The following is a 20,788-nucleotide window of genomic DNA, read 5'->3' on the forward strand; positions in this document are numbered from 1 at the left end:
TACTGTGAGGAACATAGCTCAATTTAAAGGTGATTATGGTAACTCTGGTCCTATTAACCAAGTGTGTAGCAAGTTCTCTTTGATAGGGAAAAATAACTTCTTAGATATGTTAGAATATTACTCGTTGGTATCGAGTCTGATTCCTGTTAGCTCAGACCTACCTAATTGTAGCATCATGAAGTTTACCTAATTTATCTTTCTGGAATTTTGTTGCCATTTAGTATTAACAAACAGCTGCCTATTATTAATTGTTCCCATAGATGAAGTAGCCTCTGCTTAATGTAGATCAGCTCTACTTTTCGTCTTTTTGAACAATATATAGCATGAATGACATTTACATGTTTGAGGTCAGAGAGGTTGACTCCCTCTTTTATCCTACTTGATGTAGTTGATATGTGTATATATATATATAATTTAGTACATCATTATTAATGGTGGTTTTTTTTTTTTAAGACGGAGTCTTGCTCTGTCGCCCAGGCTAGAGTACAGTGCCATGATTTTGGCTTACTGCAACCTCTGCCTCCCAGGTTCAAGCGATTCTCCTGCCTCAACCTCCCCAGTAACTGGGATTACAGGCACCCACCACTACACCCAGCTAATTTTTATATTTTTAGTAAAGACAGAGTTTCACCACGTTGGCCAGGCTGATCTCAAACTCCTGACCTTAGGTGATCCACCCACCTCAGCCTCCCAAAGTGCTAGGATTACATGCATGAGTCACTGCACCAAGCCTATTAATATTGATTTATATACAACTGATTGTGATTTTCTTTTCATGTCATGCAGTTGAGGCCTAAGTCTAGATAGTTCCTATGTTAGCTTTTTCCCCCTCGTAATTTAATTCATTTATAAGGAGAAGTTTAAAAAAAATGCATTTGAGGTAAACTATATTTGTAACCTGGTTTCTTCCTTTCTCAGCCACTATCTAGAGACTGCTAACTTTCAGTTCATGTCACCTCTTGACATTGTTTCCTCGTTTTAGTTCCTAGAATTGAAGTAACAAAATGCCACAAACTGAGTGGCTTAAGACAATAGAAATTTATTCTCTCACAGTTCAGAAAGCCAGAAGCCCAAAATTGAGGTATCAGAAAGGTTGATTCCTTCCCGGGGTTTCAGAGGACAAATGTGTCTCCTGCTCCCTCCTGGCTTGCTGGTTACTGGCACTCCTTGGCACTCCTCGGTGTATAGATGTGTCACTCCAGTCCCTGCCTCTGTCGCCACTTGGCGTGACTGTCCTCACATCGGCTTCCCTCTGTGTATGTCTCTGTGTCTGTGTCACGTCCCTTCTTTAGGGACACCATTCAGATTGGATTTAGAGCCCACTCAGACAATCTAGGATGATCTCCTCCTCTCAAGAATTTTAACTTAATGATATCTTCAAAGACCCTTTTGCCAAATCAGGTAACATTCACAGTTCCAGATGTTAGGACGTGGGCCTATCTTTTAGGGGGTCACTATTCAGCCTATTATACTAAGCAGTCCTCTAGGGAAATATGTTGGTATTTCAAATTGTTGTCTGTTTCTGCAACCTTTTAGAAAACCCTAACCTCCATTTCTCTGATTCTCTGCAGTTGGTCCTGAGAAAAGGGTGCCAGCAATGCCTGGATCGCCTGTGGAAGTGAAGATACAGTCCAGATCCTCACCTCCCACCATGCCACCCCTCCCACCAATAAATCCTGGAGGACCGAGACCAGTGTCCTTCACTCCTACTGCATGTGAGACCTCTTAGTTACTTATGTTTGTAGTTTAGAGTGACATTTGGATCTAAGTGACTGACTTGCATGAAGCCTTCCACATATATTACTCAATATTTTCAAAGTGCTATGAAAATATAGACACAGATATATAGTTTTGGTTGTTTCTTTTCTAAATTACTTATACCCTCTGAGAATAATACTTAGTTTATTTGGATATTTAGTTTTTTAAATATTTTGTTTTCATATTCTTTGGCTGGTAACTATTTTTATTTCTTTGACTCTAACAATAGTGAATTTAAATTATTATATTGCCATATGAGATTCAAAGTAAGTTTTCTAAAATTACGGAATTTGAAAAATGTTCCAATGCTGTCATGGTAAGACTTTTTACAAAAGAGAATTTTTTGTATTCGTTTTCTAGGGCTACCATAATGAAATACCACAGACTGGATTCATTTTTATTAACTTTTTATTTATTTTTATTAACTTTTAATTAACTTTTTATTTTTATTAACTTTTTTACAGTTCTGGAGTCAAGAATGTAAAGATCAAGGTGTTGGCAGGTTTGGTTTTACCTGGGCCTTGTAGAAGGTTGCCTTCTTGCTTGCGATACCCTCACATGGCCATTCCTCCATTTGTGTGCGTCCCTGGTGTCTCTTCCCCTGCCTTTAAGGATAATAATCGTATTGGATTAGGGACTATTTGTAATACCTCTTTTAACCTTAATGAATTCTTCAAAGTCTCTATCTACAAATATAGTCATATTCTGAGGTACAAGGGGGTAAGACTTAAATGTATGAATTTGGCCAAGGCTCAGGCAGAATTCAGTCCATAGCCATTATGTTAGCTAATAATATATGTAACAAGATATTCAACTTCACTAACCATCAAGGAAATGCAAACTAACACCCAATACAGTACCATTATTCACCCACCAGGATGTTCAGAATGATACCAAGTTTTGATGAGGATGTAACTTGAATACTCATACAATGCTGGTTGGAGTGTAATTTAATACATCTTTTGGAAATTGTTTGGCAGTTTGCACTAATGCTGAATTTCCACGTGCCCTGTAACTCAACAATTTCAGTCCTGTGTATCTATAATCACCAAAAGAACCCCAAATAAACTTGTGCATACATGCACACAAGTGTGTTCATCTTCATTTGAGTTCTGCCTTTCCATGCACATGCTGCCACCCCCAGTTCACTTTGACACTCTGCACATCTTTTGCCTGTAAACCAAAATGTACTGCTATTTTTGGAATGCCCAAAGAGTGTCAGAGCACTGAGCTAGATGCTGTATGTATTGTTTCATTTAAATACCATTATACAAGCTTGCACACTGTCCTTGCTCAAAATTTTTTGGTTTGGGTGTTTATTGTTTTAAAAGGCAAGAGAAGAGAATGTAAGATGTACAGCTTTAATTGGAAGTTTATTATTTTCCCAAAACATTTGAATTGAGTAGCTGTTAACTGCAGCATTCAGTTTGAGCCAGAGTGAATAAAAAGAAGTATGATATCCCTTTTCTTAAATTCTAATATCTGTTAAACAGCCCAAGACATATATACTATCTTGAAAAGAAACAGATTTAAACCTCAGCCATCAATCAGATTTCAGGATACACCAATAGATATATGTATATACAAATTCAGCCCTTTTTGCTTCCATATTTGGCTGCTTGGCGGTGGTTGTGTTTCATTTCAGAAAATGTGATCATACATTTTTTACTGAAGAGACTAAGAAAAAGCCTTTCTATACATCAGAGTAGCCAAATGCATGGTAATGTGTTATTTTTATTGGTTCCTTCAAAAGGGAGCAACTTTCCTATGGCAGTTGACCTTTCTGTGAAAACAAAGAAATGGCAGACTATTGCAACTAATTTTCTGGATTGCTGAGGTTGAGTGTTCAACTTTCCTTTCTGTAGCTTTACTAATTTCCTCTAGTGGAAGACACAAGAAAATTCACCCCTTTTCTCAGGCCGTTAGTCTTTTGTGCGTGAATCATTCAGTAGCATTTTCCTAAACACTTAACCCTTTGCTAGCAAATGAACAAAGCAAAAATATACACTGTTTACACAGCTTATAAAACTTAAGTGTGCACGTATGTTTTGTGTATTGTATTATTAATAAGTGAACATCTATTAAGGCAACACAAATACAGAAATAAACAAGCATAGGCCAGGCGCAGTGGCTCACTCCTGTAATCCTAACACTTTGGGAGGCCAAGGAGGGCAGATCACTTGAGGTCAGGAGTTTGAGACCAGCCTGGCCAACATGGTGAAACCCTGTCTCTACTAAAAATCCAAAAAATTAGCTGGGTGTGGTAGCGCACACCTATAATCCCAACTACTCAGGAGGCTGAGGAAGGAGAATCGCTTGAACCCAGGAGACGGAGGTTGCAGTGAGCCAAGATCACACCACTGCACTCCAGCCTGGGCAGCAGAGCAAGACTCTGTCTCAAAGTAAAATAGTGGAAGCATGCATATGCACATAGGCAGCACAGAGATGTAGTGAATCCACTAAGGTTACCTTCAAGTGGAGCAGCAGCAGCAGCACGTGTCAAGGAATGCTCCTTAACAGAGATGATACCTGAACTGTGTGGGATGAAGAAGAGCTTGCCCGGTCAAATTTGAATAAGGTTCAGTGTAAGAAGAGGGAACAGAGATAGTTAACTGACTGTGACTGGCCTAGAGGAAGTAAAAGGGAAGTGGAAGATTTTTTATGATAATAAGTTTGTTTTTGGCAAAATATGATTAAATGTCATTTTTCTAAGCTAGGTAAAGATTAAATGATTGGCTCTTTAAACATTGCTTATGTCTTAAATTGTTTCTTATGTTTTTAGATACAGTTTCACTATTTTAGTTTTTTAAGGCTGGATATGATTAAGTGAAAGCAGAATGACACTTAGGTACTAGATAATTTAGATTTTTACTTAATGCCAACATGAACGTAGCTCAATGCCAGGCACAGTGGCTCATGCCTGTAATCCCAGCCTTTGGGAGGCCAAGGCAGGAGGATCGCTTGAGCCCAGAAGTTTGAGACTAGCCTGGGCAATATAATGAGCCTCCCTTATCTACAAAAAATTTTTAAAAAGAAATTAACTATGCATGGTGGCATGTGACTGTAGTCCCAGCAACTCAGGAGGCTGAGGTGGGAGGACACCTGAGTCCAGGAGGTCGAGGCTGCAATGGGCCAAGATAGTGCCGCTGCGCTCCGGCTTGGATGACAGAATGAGACCCTGCCTCAAAAAAACAAAACCGTAGCTCTAGGGTTGTTTTCCAAATTAAAATTTTCAAGAAATGACTATTAAGAACTAAATAGGAAAACTGTAATTAATCACATGTAGTATAATTTCAGCAAAAATGTAGGATGGGAATGTCCTGCATGGAATCAGGAAGATGCTTTATTGAATGGCCAAGGGTTTGGCAGTATTAATCTAGCACCGTTAAGGCAGACAGTAACTGGCTCTAATGGACATGAGTATTCTGGATGGCCAAAGAAATAGGTACCTTATTGTAGGAATAAGTCCTTAAATCAGTAGGCCTAAAAAATATCCCTCATATTATCATAACTTTCTTCTGGTGTCTTGCTCACATACTACCTTCTGATTGACTGCCTAGTGTTTTGGGGCCCTTGAAATTGGGAAGGAGATGCGATGTAAAAGATGGGCATGAGTATCCCGTCACTGGAAAGATCTATTGGTCCAGACCCATCTCAAGCACTACCTGTTGCAGGAAGTCTTTCTTAAAACTACCCACCCCTGCCCATGGCACCTGTAGAGTTAGATGTCGCTTCTTATTGCTCTCGGAGCACTCTGCTTTCTTTTTAACACTCCACTGTTACTCTGTTACCATTTTTATCTGACAGCAATCTCATTGAGGACAGAACCAGTTTTGCATACTTTTATAACATGTACTTTACAAAATTCAAATGAACAAATGAAGGAGAACACAAACAAGAAAAAATGAACAAACGTCCCCTTGTTTTGCACGTAACCTGAGTCTTTCATTTTGGCTTTCTTTTAGTAAGCAATGGAATCAACCATTCTCCTCCTACCCTGAATGGCGCCCCATCACCACCACAGAGATTCAGCAATGGTCCTGCCTCCTCCACATCATCTGCACTCACAAATCAGCAGTTGCCAGCCACCTGTGGTGCTCGACAGCTCAGCAAGTTGAAACGCTTTCTTACCACTCTGCAACAGTTTGGAAATGACATCTCCCCTGAGATTGGGGAGAAGGTGCGGACTCTTGTTCTTGCACTGGTGGTAAGTACAACCTCACTGTTGTTCTCAGCTGCCCGAGTATGTGGTTCAGGTCCAAAGCCAGCAGAGAAGTTCTAGATATTTCTGCTCATTTTCAAACCCATAGTAAGATGGCAAACGCTACAGACTAGACTAGTTATTGAATAACTTGTATAAAACTGTTTAAATATAGGTTTTTTTCCTTCTTTCTTTCTTTTTGAGACAGGGTCTCACTCTGTCACCTAGCCTGGAGGAAGATGGTACGAACACAGCTCACTTCAGCCTTGACCTTCCAGGTTTAAGCAATTGTCTTGCCGCAGCCTCCTGAGTAGTTGGGACTACATGTGCATGCCACCATGCCCAGCTAATTTTTATATTTTTGTAGAGACGGAATCTCCCTATCTTGTCAGGCTGGTCTCAAACTCCTAGCCTCAAGCAGTCTGCCTGCCTCAGCTTCCCAAAGTGCTGGGATTACAGATGTGATGTTTAATTGTAGATTTTATATCAATGCTTATCAGATAAACAATCGATAATGTTTACTTGTTATTTAAGATGTTGATTTAATTCCAATAAGCAACTTTGGATTTTTCTTAAAACTGGTCTCAACAGGCCCACTGGTGTCCAATCAAGTTAAAAACAACAAGGTTTTGTAATTTAATATATTCAGTGCTTAGTGCATTGTTTCCAAACCAAGGAGAGTAGAGAAGTAACAAGTTTAATTTTCAAAACAATGATTTCTTTTTTTTTTTTTTGAGACGGAGTCTCGCTCTGTCGCCCAGGCTGGAGTGCAGTGGCCGGATCTCAGCTCACTGCAAGCTCCGCCTTTTGGGTTCACGCCGTTCTCCTGCCTCAGCCTCCCGAGTAGCTGGGACTACAGGCGCCTGCCACCTCGCCCGGCTAGTTTTTTGTATTTTTTAGTAGAGACGGGGTTTCACCAGGTTAGACAGGATGGTCTCGATCTCCTGACCTTGTGATCCGCCCATCTCGGCCTCCCAAAGTGCTAGGATTACAGGCTTGAGCCACCGCGCCCGGCCTCAAAACAATGATTTCTAAAATTATTACAAGTTACATGGCCTAAATAGTATCAAAGGGATTGCATTGTTCAGCTCCTTGTGCATATAAACTTGCTTAAGAATTTGCAAGGTACACGCAATTTTTCTTTCTTTCTATACTGCACGTGGTGAACCTGTGGCATAAAGGAGTGATTTTCTGATATCGACAACTGGTTGGGGTTTTATTCTCAGTGTTTATAGGGGAAGTACTGCCAGTTCCCAATGTTTCTAATTGAATTCTTTAAGATTTACCTCCAGTAAAAGCATTCTGTGCTCCTTTGTATATGTTAACCCCTTTATATGGGATAGAAAGATGAATCACAGCACTAATCCTTGAAGCTGCAGTTCTCTAAGTGTAAATCTAGGGACCCCGAAGATTCTCCAGGATCCTTTCTGGAGATCCAGAAGGTGAAAACTATTTTCATAATATAGCAGTAGACTAAATGCAAAAGTAGACAGAATATAACTGGCTTCTATTACGCTAGATATTAAAGAGACTTTCTGTTATGCTACATATTAAAGAGACTGACAAAATGATAAAACAGTGCTATTCTTCTTACTGCATTTCTTTTGGAAAATTACAGATATTAAAAATCACACCTCAGTCTGAACCAGTATAGTTATTTTTTATTTTAATTAAATTCTCAACTTTAATTTCTGATATGGTAATGTCAATAAATGTAATCCATATAAATCAGAGCACTTCTGAGACCAAACAGTTTAACAATTACTGCCTTAAAAAATTTATTAGTCTAAGGCTGGGTGTGGTGGCTCACGCCTGCAATTCTAGCACTTTGGGAAGCCAAGGTGAGGATTGCTTGGATGCAGGAGTTCAAGACCAGCCTGGGTACATAGTGAGACTGTCTCTACAAAACGATTTTTTAAAAGTTAGCTGAGTATAGTGGCACATGCCTATGGTCCTAGCTACTCAGTAGGCTGAGGTGGGAGGATTCCTTGGGCCCAGGAAAACTGTGTTTGCACCACTGCATTTCCAGCCTAGGTGACAGAGTGAGACCCTATCTCAAAACATGAATTAAAAAAATTTCTCAGTCTATTATGAAAGGAACAACTTTCATACAAGGCAAAATGCAATAAATGACTTTCGTCATTTGTGAGGTTTAGTCCTTATTACGTTTGACTATAGTTTATTTTCATTGCTATATAGTGTCATATCATAGGAATACCCCCACAATTTATACCTTTACATATAAGTCATTTGTAATTTGGGCCAGTTTTGGGGTCTCCAGCATCAACCCCATGTTTGGAGATTTGCCAGAAGGAGTCACAGGACTTCACATACAGTTCTGCTCACAGCTAAGCTCTATTACGGAGGCATAGTAAGGAGAACATAGTGAGATCATAGAACAGAGACACAGGTGGAGTCTGGAGGAACCCATCTGCAGGTTTCCTTATGCTTTCTCCCTCTCCTGAATGGTAACAGAGCTCCCTTTCCTTAGCAACGAAAATACAGCAACATACATGCAATGTTTCTGTCAAGGGAAGCCTATTACAGACTCAACGCCAAGGTTTTTGTTGGGGCCTGGTCACATAGGCACTCTTGCCTAGCACCTGCCAAATTTTACCCTCTTAGAAGGAAAACTCATGTTTAGCATGAACCATACTGTTCTCAGAACCACTCTACACATGGTCACCCTTATCAGTTAGGGAAGTTTAGTTCTTTTTTATTTTAAACCTGTTTATTCCTCAAATTTTAGACTACTATAGAAAAATCTTACTGGATCCAGAATAAGGTCATTGGAGTTAAATGTCAAAATGAGCTTGAACATAATTGGAAACAAAGCAGACATCAAAATGTTATGATGATTCCAGCAGCAAATTACTTTAAGTATTATCTATTCTTAAAAATAATTTCAAGCCTAAAAGTAAAAATGTCAAAAATTCGTTTGTGGTGGACGTATCACGAGGTCAGGAGATCGAGATCATCCTGGCTAACACGGTGAAACCCCATCTCTGTTAAAATTACAAAAAATTAGGCTGTAGTCCCAGCTACTCAGGAGGGAGGCTGAGGCAGGAGAATGGCGTGAACCCGGGAAGCAGAGCTTGCAGGGAGCCGAGACTGCACCACTGCATTCCAGCCTGGGCTACAGAGCAAGACTCCATCTCAAAAAAAAAAAAAAAAGAAAGAAAGAAAAGAAATCATTTGCCAAAAAAAATTGAATTTTTTTTTAGTTATGAAAAGTATATGTAGGTGTGTCCAATTATTTATTTTAAATGGCCACACTTGGGTTAACTTTTTTTCCATAGTAAAATATACATTATAGAAGTACACAGTTCAGTGGTCTTAAGTACATTCATATTGTTTTTCCTGTTCACCATGTGTCCCTGTTCGCCATTGTGTACTTAGAGCCTATGAGCATCACAGGGTTAAGGAATTTATACAATTGCTTTTTTTGAATTATGATGAAATTTACTATATTAACTATTTTTAGGTTTACAGTTTAGTGACAATAAGTATATTCATATTATTATACAACCATCATCACCATCCATTTCCAAAACTTTTCATCTTGCAAAATTGCACCAATTAAACAATAACACCCCATTCCCCTCTGTCCCTAGACCCTGGCAATTACCAGTCTACTTTCTGTCTCTATGGATTTAACTACTCTAAGTACCTCATAAAAGTAGAATCATACAGTATTTGTCTTTTTGTGACTAGCCTATTTCACTTAGCTTAATGTCCTCAGGGTTTATCCATGTCATAGCATATGTCAGAATTTCCTTCCTTTTTAAGGCTAAATAATATTTCATTTTATGTCTATATCACATTTTATTGATCTGTTAATCCCTCAATGGACATTTGGGTTGCTGCCACCTCTTGAGTTAAGAAAAGTTTTATATCAGTGTAGGAAACTGTTTACCATCCGGGGTCCTCGATGCCAGCCAATGGTCCAACCTTATAAGCAGGCCTTTCTAAGGCTAGCAGTTTTAGGCCTACTAGGTTAACTCATTTAGTACATTTTAGGGCCATTACAAATAATGTTCCTATGAACATTCTTTTTTTTTTTTTTTTTTTTTGAGACGGAGTCTTGCGCTGTCGCCCAGGCTGGAGTGCAGTGGCCGGATCTCAGCTCACTGCAAGCTCCGCCTCCTGGGTTCACGCCATTCTCCTGCCTCAGCCTCCCGAGTAGCTGGGACTACAGGCGCCCGCCACCTCGCCCGGCTAGTTTTTTGTATTTTTTAGTAGAGACGGGGTTTCACCGTGTTAGCCAGGATGGTCTCGATCTCCTGACCTCGTGATCCGCCCGTCTCGGCCTCCCAAAGTGCTGGGATTACAGGCTTGAGCCACCGCGCCCGGCCCCTATGAACATTCTTACACGTGTGGAAGCATCGCATGCAACAGTGGAATTGTGGTTTCATATGTGTGGTGGTGTGTTCCTGTAGTCACAGCTACTCAGGAGGCTGAGGCAGGAGGATCACTTGGGCCCAGGAGTTTGAGGCCAGCCTGGGTAACATAGCCAGATCCCCATTTCTAAAAATAAGGGCCACATAATTTAGTAGCTGGAGTTCACCTGTCTGCATTCTGTGTCCATGGTGTATAAGAAGTAAAGTACTGAGAGTCCCTAACTATACCAGGAAGCAAGCACGGGCAATTTCCACTTCAAGGTAATGGTAAATGTTTTGTGCTTCACTTACTTATTTGGAGAATGTACTTTCTGGAGGATAGTTTGGCAATGTTTCTGGTACCATTCATCCTAAGAAAATAGTAAACAATATACACCAAGATAATCAGTTCAACATTAAGTACCCCCTCCCCCATTGAAGCTAACTAAAAGGTCTGTAAAACCCTGAGTAAAGTACAATTTATCTGTTATGGAATAGGATATTATCATTATCATAATCAAGTCTCATTCTGGTTCAGAGGGAAGGTAGAAAGACAAACTTCTTCCTATTCCCCCTGATAAATAGCAAAAAGCCATGGGCATTACATATAAAACAAAAATAATTAGACTCTTCGCCAAGTGTGGTGGAGTGCGTCTGTAGTCCCAGCTACTTAGGAGGCTGAGGCAGGTGGATTGTGAGCCTGGGGGACAGAGCAAGACCCATCTTTTTTTTGTTTTTGTTTAAATGGCCCAACCTTACAAGGAGGCCTTTTTTTAAAAAAAAAAAAAAAAGACTTAAAGGTAGAGAGAAGACAGCAGATTCACTCGTGGGACCTAAGGGACTACATAAGCAGTGAGTTCCCGAGGTTTTCTGTTTTTCTGATATATACCAGACCAGGGTATGCAGAAAATGTTAAGAGTTTAAGAGTGAAAATATAGATAAATAAATAAACTTTCCTTAGCTGGCACAGTGGAGTATGCCTATAGTCTCAGCTACTCAGGAAGTTGAGGCAGTAGGATCACTTAAGCCCAGGAGTTCGAGGCTGCTGTGAGCCATGATCACACCACTGTACTCCTGCCTGGGTGACAGAGCAATACTCCACCTCTGTAGGTAGGTAGGTAGGTAGGTAGGTAGATACATACATACATGCATACATACATACATAGGTAACTAGCTAACTAACTTTCCTTCTCCTGAGTTTTCTAAATTATGTTTGGCATTGGCAGCAAAAATTACTTTGCCTGATATGGTTGTCAGTATATGTAGAGGAAATAATTGCCAATTTTTATTATAAACCAGGAGGATAAAGATAGACAAGGTTTCTATATTTCTATATTTTGGTCAGTGGTGGTTACATGAAAATACACATATGGCAAAATGGTATAGAACTATAAGTACGTTGTACCAATGTTGGTTTCCTACTTTTGAGATTGTAACCCTTTGGGAGGCCAAGTTGGGAGGATCACTTGAGGTCAAGAGTTCGAGATCAGCCTGGCTAACATAGTGAAATCCTGTCTCTACTGAAAATACAAAGATTAGCCAGGAGTGGCAGTGCACACCTATAATCCCAGCTACTTGGAAGGCTGAGGCACAAGAATCACTTGAACCCGGGAAGCTGAGGTTGCAGTGAGCTGAGATCCCACCACTGCACTCCAGCATGGGTAACAAAACAAGACTCTGTCTCAAAAAAAAAAAAAAAAAAGATGTAAGCATTGGAGGAAGCAGAATAGAGGATACATTGGCGTATAAATGTTGCCCATGAAGTCCAGAGACCAGGTTCCCCCAACATCTTACCTCTCAACATTCTTCTCTCTGCTCTGACACATCTTTCCCAAAGCTGCATTTCGATTTCCTCAAGGACAAACTGCTGTACAGAATTCCTTGACCCCCTAAGTTTGATTCAAATATATCTTCTCTGGCCAGGTGTGGGTAACACCCATAATCCCAGAATTTGGAAAGCCCAGGCCGACTTGAGACCAGGAGCTTAAGACCAGCCTGGGGAACGTAGTGTGATTCCTTCCTCTACAAAAAAAAATTTAAAAATTGGCTGGGCGCAGTGGCCCGTGCCTGTAATCCCAGCACTTTGGGAGGCCAAGGCAGGCAGATCAGGAGGTCAGGAGATGGAGATCATCCTGCCTAACACAGTGAAACCTGGTCTCTACTAAAAATACAAAAAATTAGCCGGACATGGTGGCAGGTGCCTGTAGTCAAAGCTACTCGGGAGGCTGAGGCAGGAGAATGGTGTGAACTCGGGAGGCGGAGCTTTCGGTGAGCCCACTGCACTCCAGCCTGGGCGACAGAGTGAGACTCCGTCTCAAAAAAAAAAAAAAAATTAGCTGGTTTAGCTGTTCTGGAGACCAACGTGGGAAGATTCTTTGAGGCCAGGAGTTCAAGGTTGCAGTGAGCTATACTCATGCCACTGCACTCCAGCCTAAGTGACAGAGCTAGACCGTATCTCTGGGGAAGAAAAAAAAATTTAAGAAAATATATCTTCTCTGTGAGTCAGTAGTGTCCTGTACATGTGTGCCTCCATCATACTATAATGAATAGCTTAGTTGCCTCTTTTCCCACTAGACTATGAGATCTTTGAGGGGAAGAAACAAACAATTATGCTCTTAATATAAAATAAGGTTTAATAAACTAGCTGAAGGAGGGAAGTGTTTATCCCTGTCATGCAGGACTGCCCTACGCAGTAGATATACTATGTATGTAGCCCTGAGTCCATTTCTTTGGCCTAACTCACGATTTCCTTGTGTCACACAATCCATCCTTTCCCCTTGTCTACCCACAAGTATACTTGAAATCATTCATGTAGGGCTTCCATACGTTTAATCTATTTGTGTTTGCTTTTCAAGACCTGATTGCTTCCCTTGCAGTAGGTATAAAAGAGTATCGTTCTCTTACACTTAGTTTTTATTCCTGATTACCAGAATTACAGGTTTCTTTGGCTGTATTGTGCAAATGTCATATACTTAAAACAGATACACAGTTAACTTTAAAATAATTTTTTTTGGTATGAAATGTGGGAAAATGTTCAAACATTTTCCTTTAATATGTTTAAATTACACATACCCCTTTTCCCTGAAGGAAAATATCTTAATGTTTACCGAATAATAAATATGATATATTTGGAAAATCCAACATAATTGCATACTCAGAAATAACTGTTGTTGTGATTATTCTTCCAGGCATTAAATATATGATATAATATGTATGTGTGTTATTTTTGTAAGTGGATTCTTAGAAAATATAATGTTCTGTTTCTGGTTTTTCACTTAGCAGTATTGTGGATACCTTTTCTGCCTTAATGCATACAAATCTGCTCTCCCCCCTCCCTGCATAAGCATACATGACTCTTGTAATTTTAATGTAGCTTCCTATTGGTAGATCTATGTATTTTCCTTTTTTTTTTTTTTTTTTTTTGGTTAGGAAAATATATTGAGATAGTGTGGGGGTAAGTTGCATGTTACATAGTTACATACTATGTTTTTGAACACTTGTAAAGTTTCTAAAAGTAAATTCCTAGAAATGGTAATAGCTCTTGCAGGGGAACAGGCAGGGATTCAGAATAATCCCCACATTTTGTTTTATTCGTTTGTTTTAATTTGCTATCATATAGTGTTATTAGGAATTGGAATACAAATATTGTGTGAACTTTGAAGAAAATATTTTTATTTGTTCATTCCCCTTCTCAGAGTTGCTGAGTCTCATTCCTAGTATGAGGCCTAGACTTTTGAGAAAACACAGAGGACGTGCACTCTTTTAGAGAACAGTAATAACTTACCAATGGAGGTTTGCCTGTTGGGAGTTATTTGTATGCATAACACATACAGGCCACTTGAAGTCTTAGAAGGCAACTATTTTTTTTCTTTTGCTTTTGCATCTGTTGTTTTTTTTGGGTTTTTTGTTGTTGTTGTTGTTGTTGTTGTTTTTCTATTTTGAAGATTTGGGGGAAGTTATGCCAGGAGGTAGGGAGCACAACTTGAAAAAGAAATGAACTTTTATAAAAATGTGACACTGGGTTATTGAGTCCAAAATGTCTTAAAGTTGACATCCTAGGCCGAATCAGTATCTGTATAACAGGAAACATTGTAAGCTTGATACCCTGTCCCTGAAGTGACTTGCAATGAACCTCTCAATATGAGGGACCTGAGTGCCTCTCTTCATGGGTAGTGAGAAAGGCAGTGCCCTATTCTGCAGCCTAGGCTGCTTGGCAAAGGGGAGAATTTGGATTTGGGATGGTGGTGAAGGGAATCAAGGAGGGTGAATTTCTGTCATAAGAAACCAGTGTGGTTTACCTTTGCCAGGCATCTGAGTTCCTGATAATGTTTCTGCAGTTATCCTTTTTCTTACGATTTAAAAGACTTCAGCAGCTGAGCACGGTGGCTCACCCCTGTAATCCCAACACTTTGGGAGGCTGAGGCAGGAAGATAGCTTGAGCTCAGGAGTTCAGGACCAGCCTGGACAACATAGCGAGACCACGTCTCTACTAAACATTTAAAAAACAAAAATAAAAAGGCGGGGCGCGGTGGCTCTCCCTTGTAATCCCACCACTTTAGGAGGCTGAGGCAGGCACAGGAGGTGGAGGTTACCGTGAGCCGAGACCGCGCCACTGCACTCCGGCCTGGGCAACAGAGCGAGATTCCATCTCAAATAAATAAATAAATACATAAATAACATTAAAAAAAAAAAGAGTTTGGCACTGTAAGTTTTGGAAGTCCAGTTTTGGAAGTTGAACAAGGTTATTTATCTTTTCAGAACTCAACAGTGACAATCGAGGAATTCCACTGTAAGCTCCAAGAAGCCACAAACTTTCCCCTTCGTCCTTTTGTGATTCCATTTCTCAAGGTAATTTGATAAGATAATTACTGAATATAATTTATCTTCAGTAGTTCCGCAAATTCTGCTCATCCCTGTTATGTGATTTAAATCAGAGCCACTTGCCACGTTTTTAGATCTTTATTTTGGGCTGGTAGAGAGGTCTGAGTGTAGTCAACAGATAAACCTCAGTTTTAATGAGATGAGAATTGCAAAAGCCTTAAGTTGTAGTCTGTATGCAAGACACTGCTGGTAACACACAGAAGTAGCTAGCATAGGAGAGAATAGGAGGTGCTTGGGCTGGAAGTGTCAGGGTGGAAGGGAGGCTGAGCTCCTAGCAGAAGAAATAACTGGTCACTAATCTTTTGGGTATAGTCAGAGTGTGGAGACTGTTATCTGAGAAGAGGCTGTCGGACAAAAGGCAAGGCTTTTGCAGTTTAGATTTACTGTAAGGTCAGGAGAGGATATAGGAAGACACTGTGTCTCCCCAAGCCCCAGATAGTCTAGTTTCTAAAGATGTCTTCTGCAATAATGTTCTGTGGAGCATAACGTTTGGAGAGATTGTTCTGCATTATCATGCTTACATGATAAATGAAATGAGGCCGTGTTATATTTACATGGAACATAATCCTTTCAAACAGTGGTGCACACCTGTAACCCCAGCACTTTGGGAGGCCAAGGCAGATGGATTGCATGAACTCAGGAGTTCAAGACCAGAATGGCCAATATGGCGAAACCCCCATCTCTACAAAAAAATAGAAAAACAATTAGCCAGGTGTGGTGGCATACGCTTGTAGTCCCAGCTAGTTGGGAGGCTGAGGCAGGAGAATCGCTTGAACCTGAGAGGCAGAGGATGCAGTGAGCTCTGCCACTGTACCCCAGCCTGGGTGACAGAGTGAGACACCCTCAAAAATAAAATTAAAAAAAAAAAAGAATAAAAAAAGAAATATTTAAGAGTAAGCTGCAAGGCTGGGTGTGGTGGCTCACGCCTGTAATCCGAGCACATTGGGAGGCCGAGGCAGGCAGATTACTTGAGGTCAGGAGTTAGAGACCAGCCTGACTAACATGATGAAACCCCGTCTTTACTAAAAATAGAAAAAATTAGCACATGCCTGTAGTCCCAACTACTCAGGAGGCAGAGGCAGGAGAATTGCTTGAACCTGGGAGGTGGAGGTTGCAGTAAGCCAAGATTGTGCCACTGCACTCCAGCCTGGGTGGCAGAACAAGACTCTATCTCAAAAAAGAAAAGTAAGCTGCAGACATTATACATCTAAATACTTGAATACAGATATCAAATCAGGAAAGTAACATTCATACAACACTGTTATCTATAGACTTTATTCATATTTCACCACATGTCCCACTAATGTCTGTGCACCTGGATTTGGTTTTCGCTGGTGTTGATTTGATTAGAATCATTTTACAGAAAAACTGTATTCAGTTGTCACTGTATTTTGAATTTTGTCAATATTTATGGAAATTTGTTTTCTTTTATGAGTATTTCTATAATACCTTTAATTTTGCCTTTTTTTTTTTTTTTTTGGAGACAAAATCTTGCTCTGTTGTCAAGGGTGGAGTGCAGTGGCGCGATCTCGGCTCTACAACCTCCGCCTCCCGAGTTCAAGCAATTCTTCTGCGTCAGCCTCCTGAGTAGCTGGGACTACAGGCATGCGCCACCACATCTGGCTAATTTTTGTATTTATAGTAGAGATGGGTTTCACCACATTGGCCAGGCTGGTCTCAAACTCCTGACCTTGTGATCCGCCCGCCTTGGCCTCCCAAAGTGCTGGGATTACAGGTGTGAGCCACTGCGCCCGGCATCTAATTTTGCTGTTTAACAAAGCCTGTAATATTTACTGTCTGGTCAAATAAATATGCCTCTTTTGCTTTCTTTTACCTTATTTTCATTTCCTAAGAAAATGTAATAGCATCAGACAGATGGGTTATCTTACTAAAGTACTGATACCAGTTTTTTAAAACCTTATATTGGAGCACAGGAAAATGCATCGGTCTAGGGTGCACAGCCTGTATCATTGCTCAGTTCTAATGGCATTGAAGCCTCGGCTGCTCTGAGCAGCCTGTGGTGCCTTTTTGAGCCCTGAAACAGCTGTGCTGGTTCTATCTTGGTCTTCTTTATGTATGTCAGAGCTGGTAGACAATTATTTCCCCAAGACTCTAGAATCAAGAAAGATTTGTGAAATTTGTGTTAATAGGAAATAATTAGCATGTTTTTTATTCATCATGGGACACATGTCACCAGTGTAAAGATCTGACATGGTGTTTTTTTCAATTAAGTTTTTACAGTTGCAACAAGATTGAGGTTATAGAACAGACTTTAAAAGAGTTTTATTTAGTCAAATTCCCTATTCTTAACTCTGTTATTTTGGAAAACAGCATGAGGTAGGTTGTTATGGCAGCTTTTTGGCTAGCATTTAGGGTTTTGTCAATTTATTTCTGCTTTAAAACAGTCACTAATTATGGTGCCTGCTAAATTAACCCTCAGTGAAGGGATGGCTACTTGCATGTATTAAAACTCTCCTTTCACTTGCTCATCTGTCCCTTGGGATTAAGCCTTTGCTTATGAGCTCAGCCTGCATTGCTTTTAAATTTGGTGAGAAAAATATAATTTCTGCTTTATGGTTTTTTTGATAAAAATGGGAAAAGTAAATTCTGTGTATGAAGGAAATCAAGTTCTCAGCTTTAAAAGATGTATAGGGTTTTAAAATGTGATTTGTTCCTATTACAGGTTTTCTAAGTATGAGAGAGAAAAATATCTACTTAATGAATTATCTTTTTTTTTTTTTTTTTTTTTTTTGAGACGGAGTCTTGCTCTGTCGCCCAGGCTGGACTGCAGTGGTGCAATCTCAGCTCACTGCAAGCTCCACCTCCCGGGTTCATGCCCTTTTCCTGCCTCAGCCTTCTGAGTAGCTGGGACTACAGGCACCCGCTACCACACCCGGCTAATTTTTTGTGTTTTTACTAGAGACGGGGTTTCACCGTGTTAGCCAGAATGGTCTCCATCTCCAGACCTCATGATCCGCCCGCCTTGGCCTCCCAAAGTGCTGGGATTACAGGTGTGAGCCACCCCACCCGGCCGTGAATTATCTTTTTACATTTTATATCACTCCCAGTGCTCCTTTTCAAACTCCCATGTTTTAGAATAATCACAGTTTGCAGAATTCCGTGGCAGCTTTTATAGAGAACATGAAGGAAGGTTGAGTAGTGCTATCAGAGATGAGTTGGGGTTCAGAAGAGAGAAACCAGGGCTTGGAATGACTCCCACAGAGGCGGTAGTAATTCTCTCACTGACTAAAGTCTTCAGAAGTATATGTTTTAAAATTACTATGTTTAACAACCCTTTATTGAGCTTTGCCTGTATACTAGGCTGCAAAGGTAAATAAGGTGCAGTCTCTTCCTTAGGCAGATTGACATCTGATTTGGGCAAGAGACAACTGAACCAGTAATTCAGGTGCAATATAAGAGATATCATTGACTCACAGAAGTATATGAAAATCAGACTGCCAAGGAGAGAAAGACTTTTATCTTGTATCATCTGCTTTGTGAAACCCTTTGAGGTGCTGAGCCCTCTTGTGTAGGGCCCAACACTGGAAAAACTGCCTCTTCCTTTCAAGGCCAACCTTCCCCTGCTACAGCGAGAACTGCTGCACTGCGCTCGGGCAGCCAAGCAGACCCCATCCCAGTACCTCGCTCAGCATGAACACCTTCTGCTCAACACAAGCATTGCATCGCCTGCTGATTCGTCAGAGCTGCTCATGGAGGTACACGGAAATGGGAAGAGGCCCAGTCCGGAGAGGTGAGCAGATAAGCTTTGCTGTCCTTGCCTTCCTGGAACCACACTGGCCTTCCCTTTTGCTTATAAAATAAAGAGAATTTGATTGCTGTGGTTGTAATGTCTCAACCTTTTTTTGAGACAAGGTCTGGCTCTATTGCCCAGACTGGAGCACAGTGGCACAATCTTTGCTCACTGAAGCCTCCGCCTCCTGGGCTCAAGCGATCCTCCCACCTCAGAGGCGTCCCGAGTATCTGGGACTACAGGCACATGCCACCATGACCAGCTAATTTTTATTTGTTTGTTTGTTTGTTTGTTTTTGGAGAGATGGGGTTTTACCATGTTGCCCAGGCTGGTCTCAAATTTGTGAGCTCAAGAGATCTGCCCGCCTCGACCTCCCAAAGTGCTGAGATTACAGGTGTGAGCCACCATGCCCAGCCGAATGTCTCAGACTTTCTATGGTTATTTTTGCTTTATTCCAATACCTCGCTGCAGAATACATGTAAAATCTATGGGAGTAGCTTCCAGGCATGAGTATTTTTCAGAAACTCCTCAGATGCCTGCACACCCAGTAAGAAACTCTACTCTAGAGAATTTATGGGATCGACTGTTCCAGAAGCCTCAGGAATACACTTCTGCCTTTTCTTGGATGCTGTTTGTAGAAGGAATTGAAAAAGAAAAAAAAAGAAAAGAAAGAAAGAAAGCAATACAATCTGCCAAATGCCTTTTGTGTCAAGTGCATTTTTTTCTGATATGAGAAGTTTTGAAAAAGTATAGCAATTAATTATTAATATTTGCCAATGGCTCACCTTTACTGAGATTGAAATTAATATAAATTTATTTTAGAAAACTCCCTATGAGTGGCTATCAAAATATTCTATGGGTTATCAAAGAAGGCAATATTTTAACAATAGTGGATAGTCTTTAATGACATTTTTTTTTAAGTAAAAAAATAAATAAAGGTAGAAAACTTGTTACAGTTGGATCTAAGTGACTAAAAACCCTGCCACTACACAATTAGACCCAGGGTTAATTTGACTGGCTTTAAAAAAAAAAAAAAAAAAAAGATACAATTGGATTTGTTATATGAGCCTTTTTCCTCCCATGTAGTTTCTTTCCGGTAATTCACCTCCATGGTAACAAATTTGACCTTAATACTTTCCTAAGTATTGTTGAACCTATAACTTAGAAAAAGGCTGTCATCTCCTTAGTCTCTCCTTTGCATTATGAGGGTTAATGTTTCTGTCTGGTTATGGATGGATTTGACCTCCTTTTTCATGCTGGTATAAGTCAGCAATTTACATGAGGTGCCTGGCCCCTGAAGACAGTTCAGTTCATGCCTCATGTCACACCTTTCCTTAGAGTCTTCCTGTTTATGCCAGTGTATAGCAAAATAGCTAACACACACTAGGTTCTCGGGAAATGTCTGCATGAAAACTTGTTGACAGGATCAAATATGCACTTCTGCTTCTTCTATAGGAGAGAAGAGAATAGTTTTGATAGAGATACAATCGCTCCTGAGCCTCCTGCCAAGAGAGTATGTACCATCAGCCCTGCTCCTCGGCACAGTCCTGCTCTCACTGTGCCCCTAATGAATCCTGGGGGCCAGTTCCATCCTACCCCTCCGCCTCTTCAGCATTACACCTTAGAGGATATTGCAACTTCTCACCTGTATCGGGAACCCAACAAGATGCTAGAGCATCGAGAAGTTCGTGATAGACACCACAGTCTCGGTAAGCAACCTAAGCAGCATGGTAAATTCAGACTGGATTCTTGGATTTCTTTCCAACTCAATGATAAAGTCAAATAATATCATGATTGCTTTTTCCCACTGATTGGATA

The 20,788-nt window shown here is 40.4% G+C and overlaps 1 protein-coding gene across 16 annotated transcripts in view; it reads left to right on the forward strand.

The window, feature by feature from the left end:
• CBFA2T2 (CBFA2/RUNX1 partner transcriptional co-repressor 2) overlaps positions 1–20,788 on the forward strand; it is a 160,242-nt gene that overhangs the window by 116,708 nt on the left and 22,746 nt on the right. For 7 of the 16 annotated variants that reach the window (XM_045362763.2, XM_045362765.2, XM_045362764.2 and 4 more), the window contains exons 2-6: positions 1,572–1,715; positions 5,724–5,965; positions 15,097–15,186; positions 18,789–18,970; positions 20,426–20,679. In XM_045362763.2, coding sequence (XP_045218698.1) covers positions 1,572–1,715; positions 5,724–5,965; positions 15,097–15,186; positions 18,789–18,970; positions 20,426–20,679 — 912 coding nt within the window. The remainder of the gene's footprint in view (positions 1–1,571; positions 1,716–5,723; positions 5,966–15,096; positions 15,187–18,788; positions 18,971–20,425; positions 20,680–20,788) is intronic. The other 9 variants (XM_045362768.2, XM_074005051.1, XM_074005052.1 and 6 more) reach the window with 2 other exon arrangements.

Source organism: Macaca fascicularis, chromosome 10 (assembly GCF_037993035.2).
Source record: "Macaca fascicularis isolate 582-1 chromosome 10, T2T-MFA8v1.1".
Classification (NCBI taxonomy): Eukaryota; Metazoa; Chordata; class Mammalia; order Primates; family Cercopithecidae; genus Macaca; species Macaca fascicularis.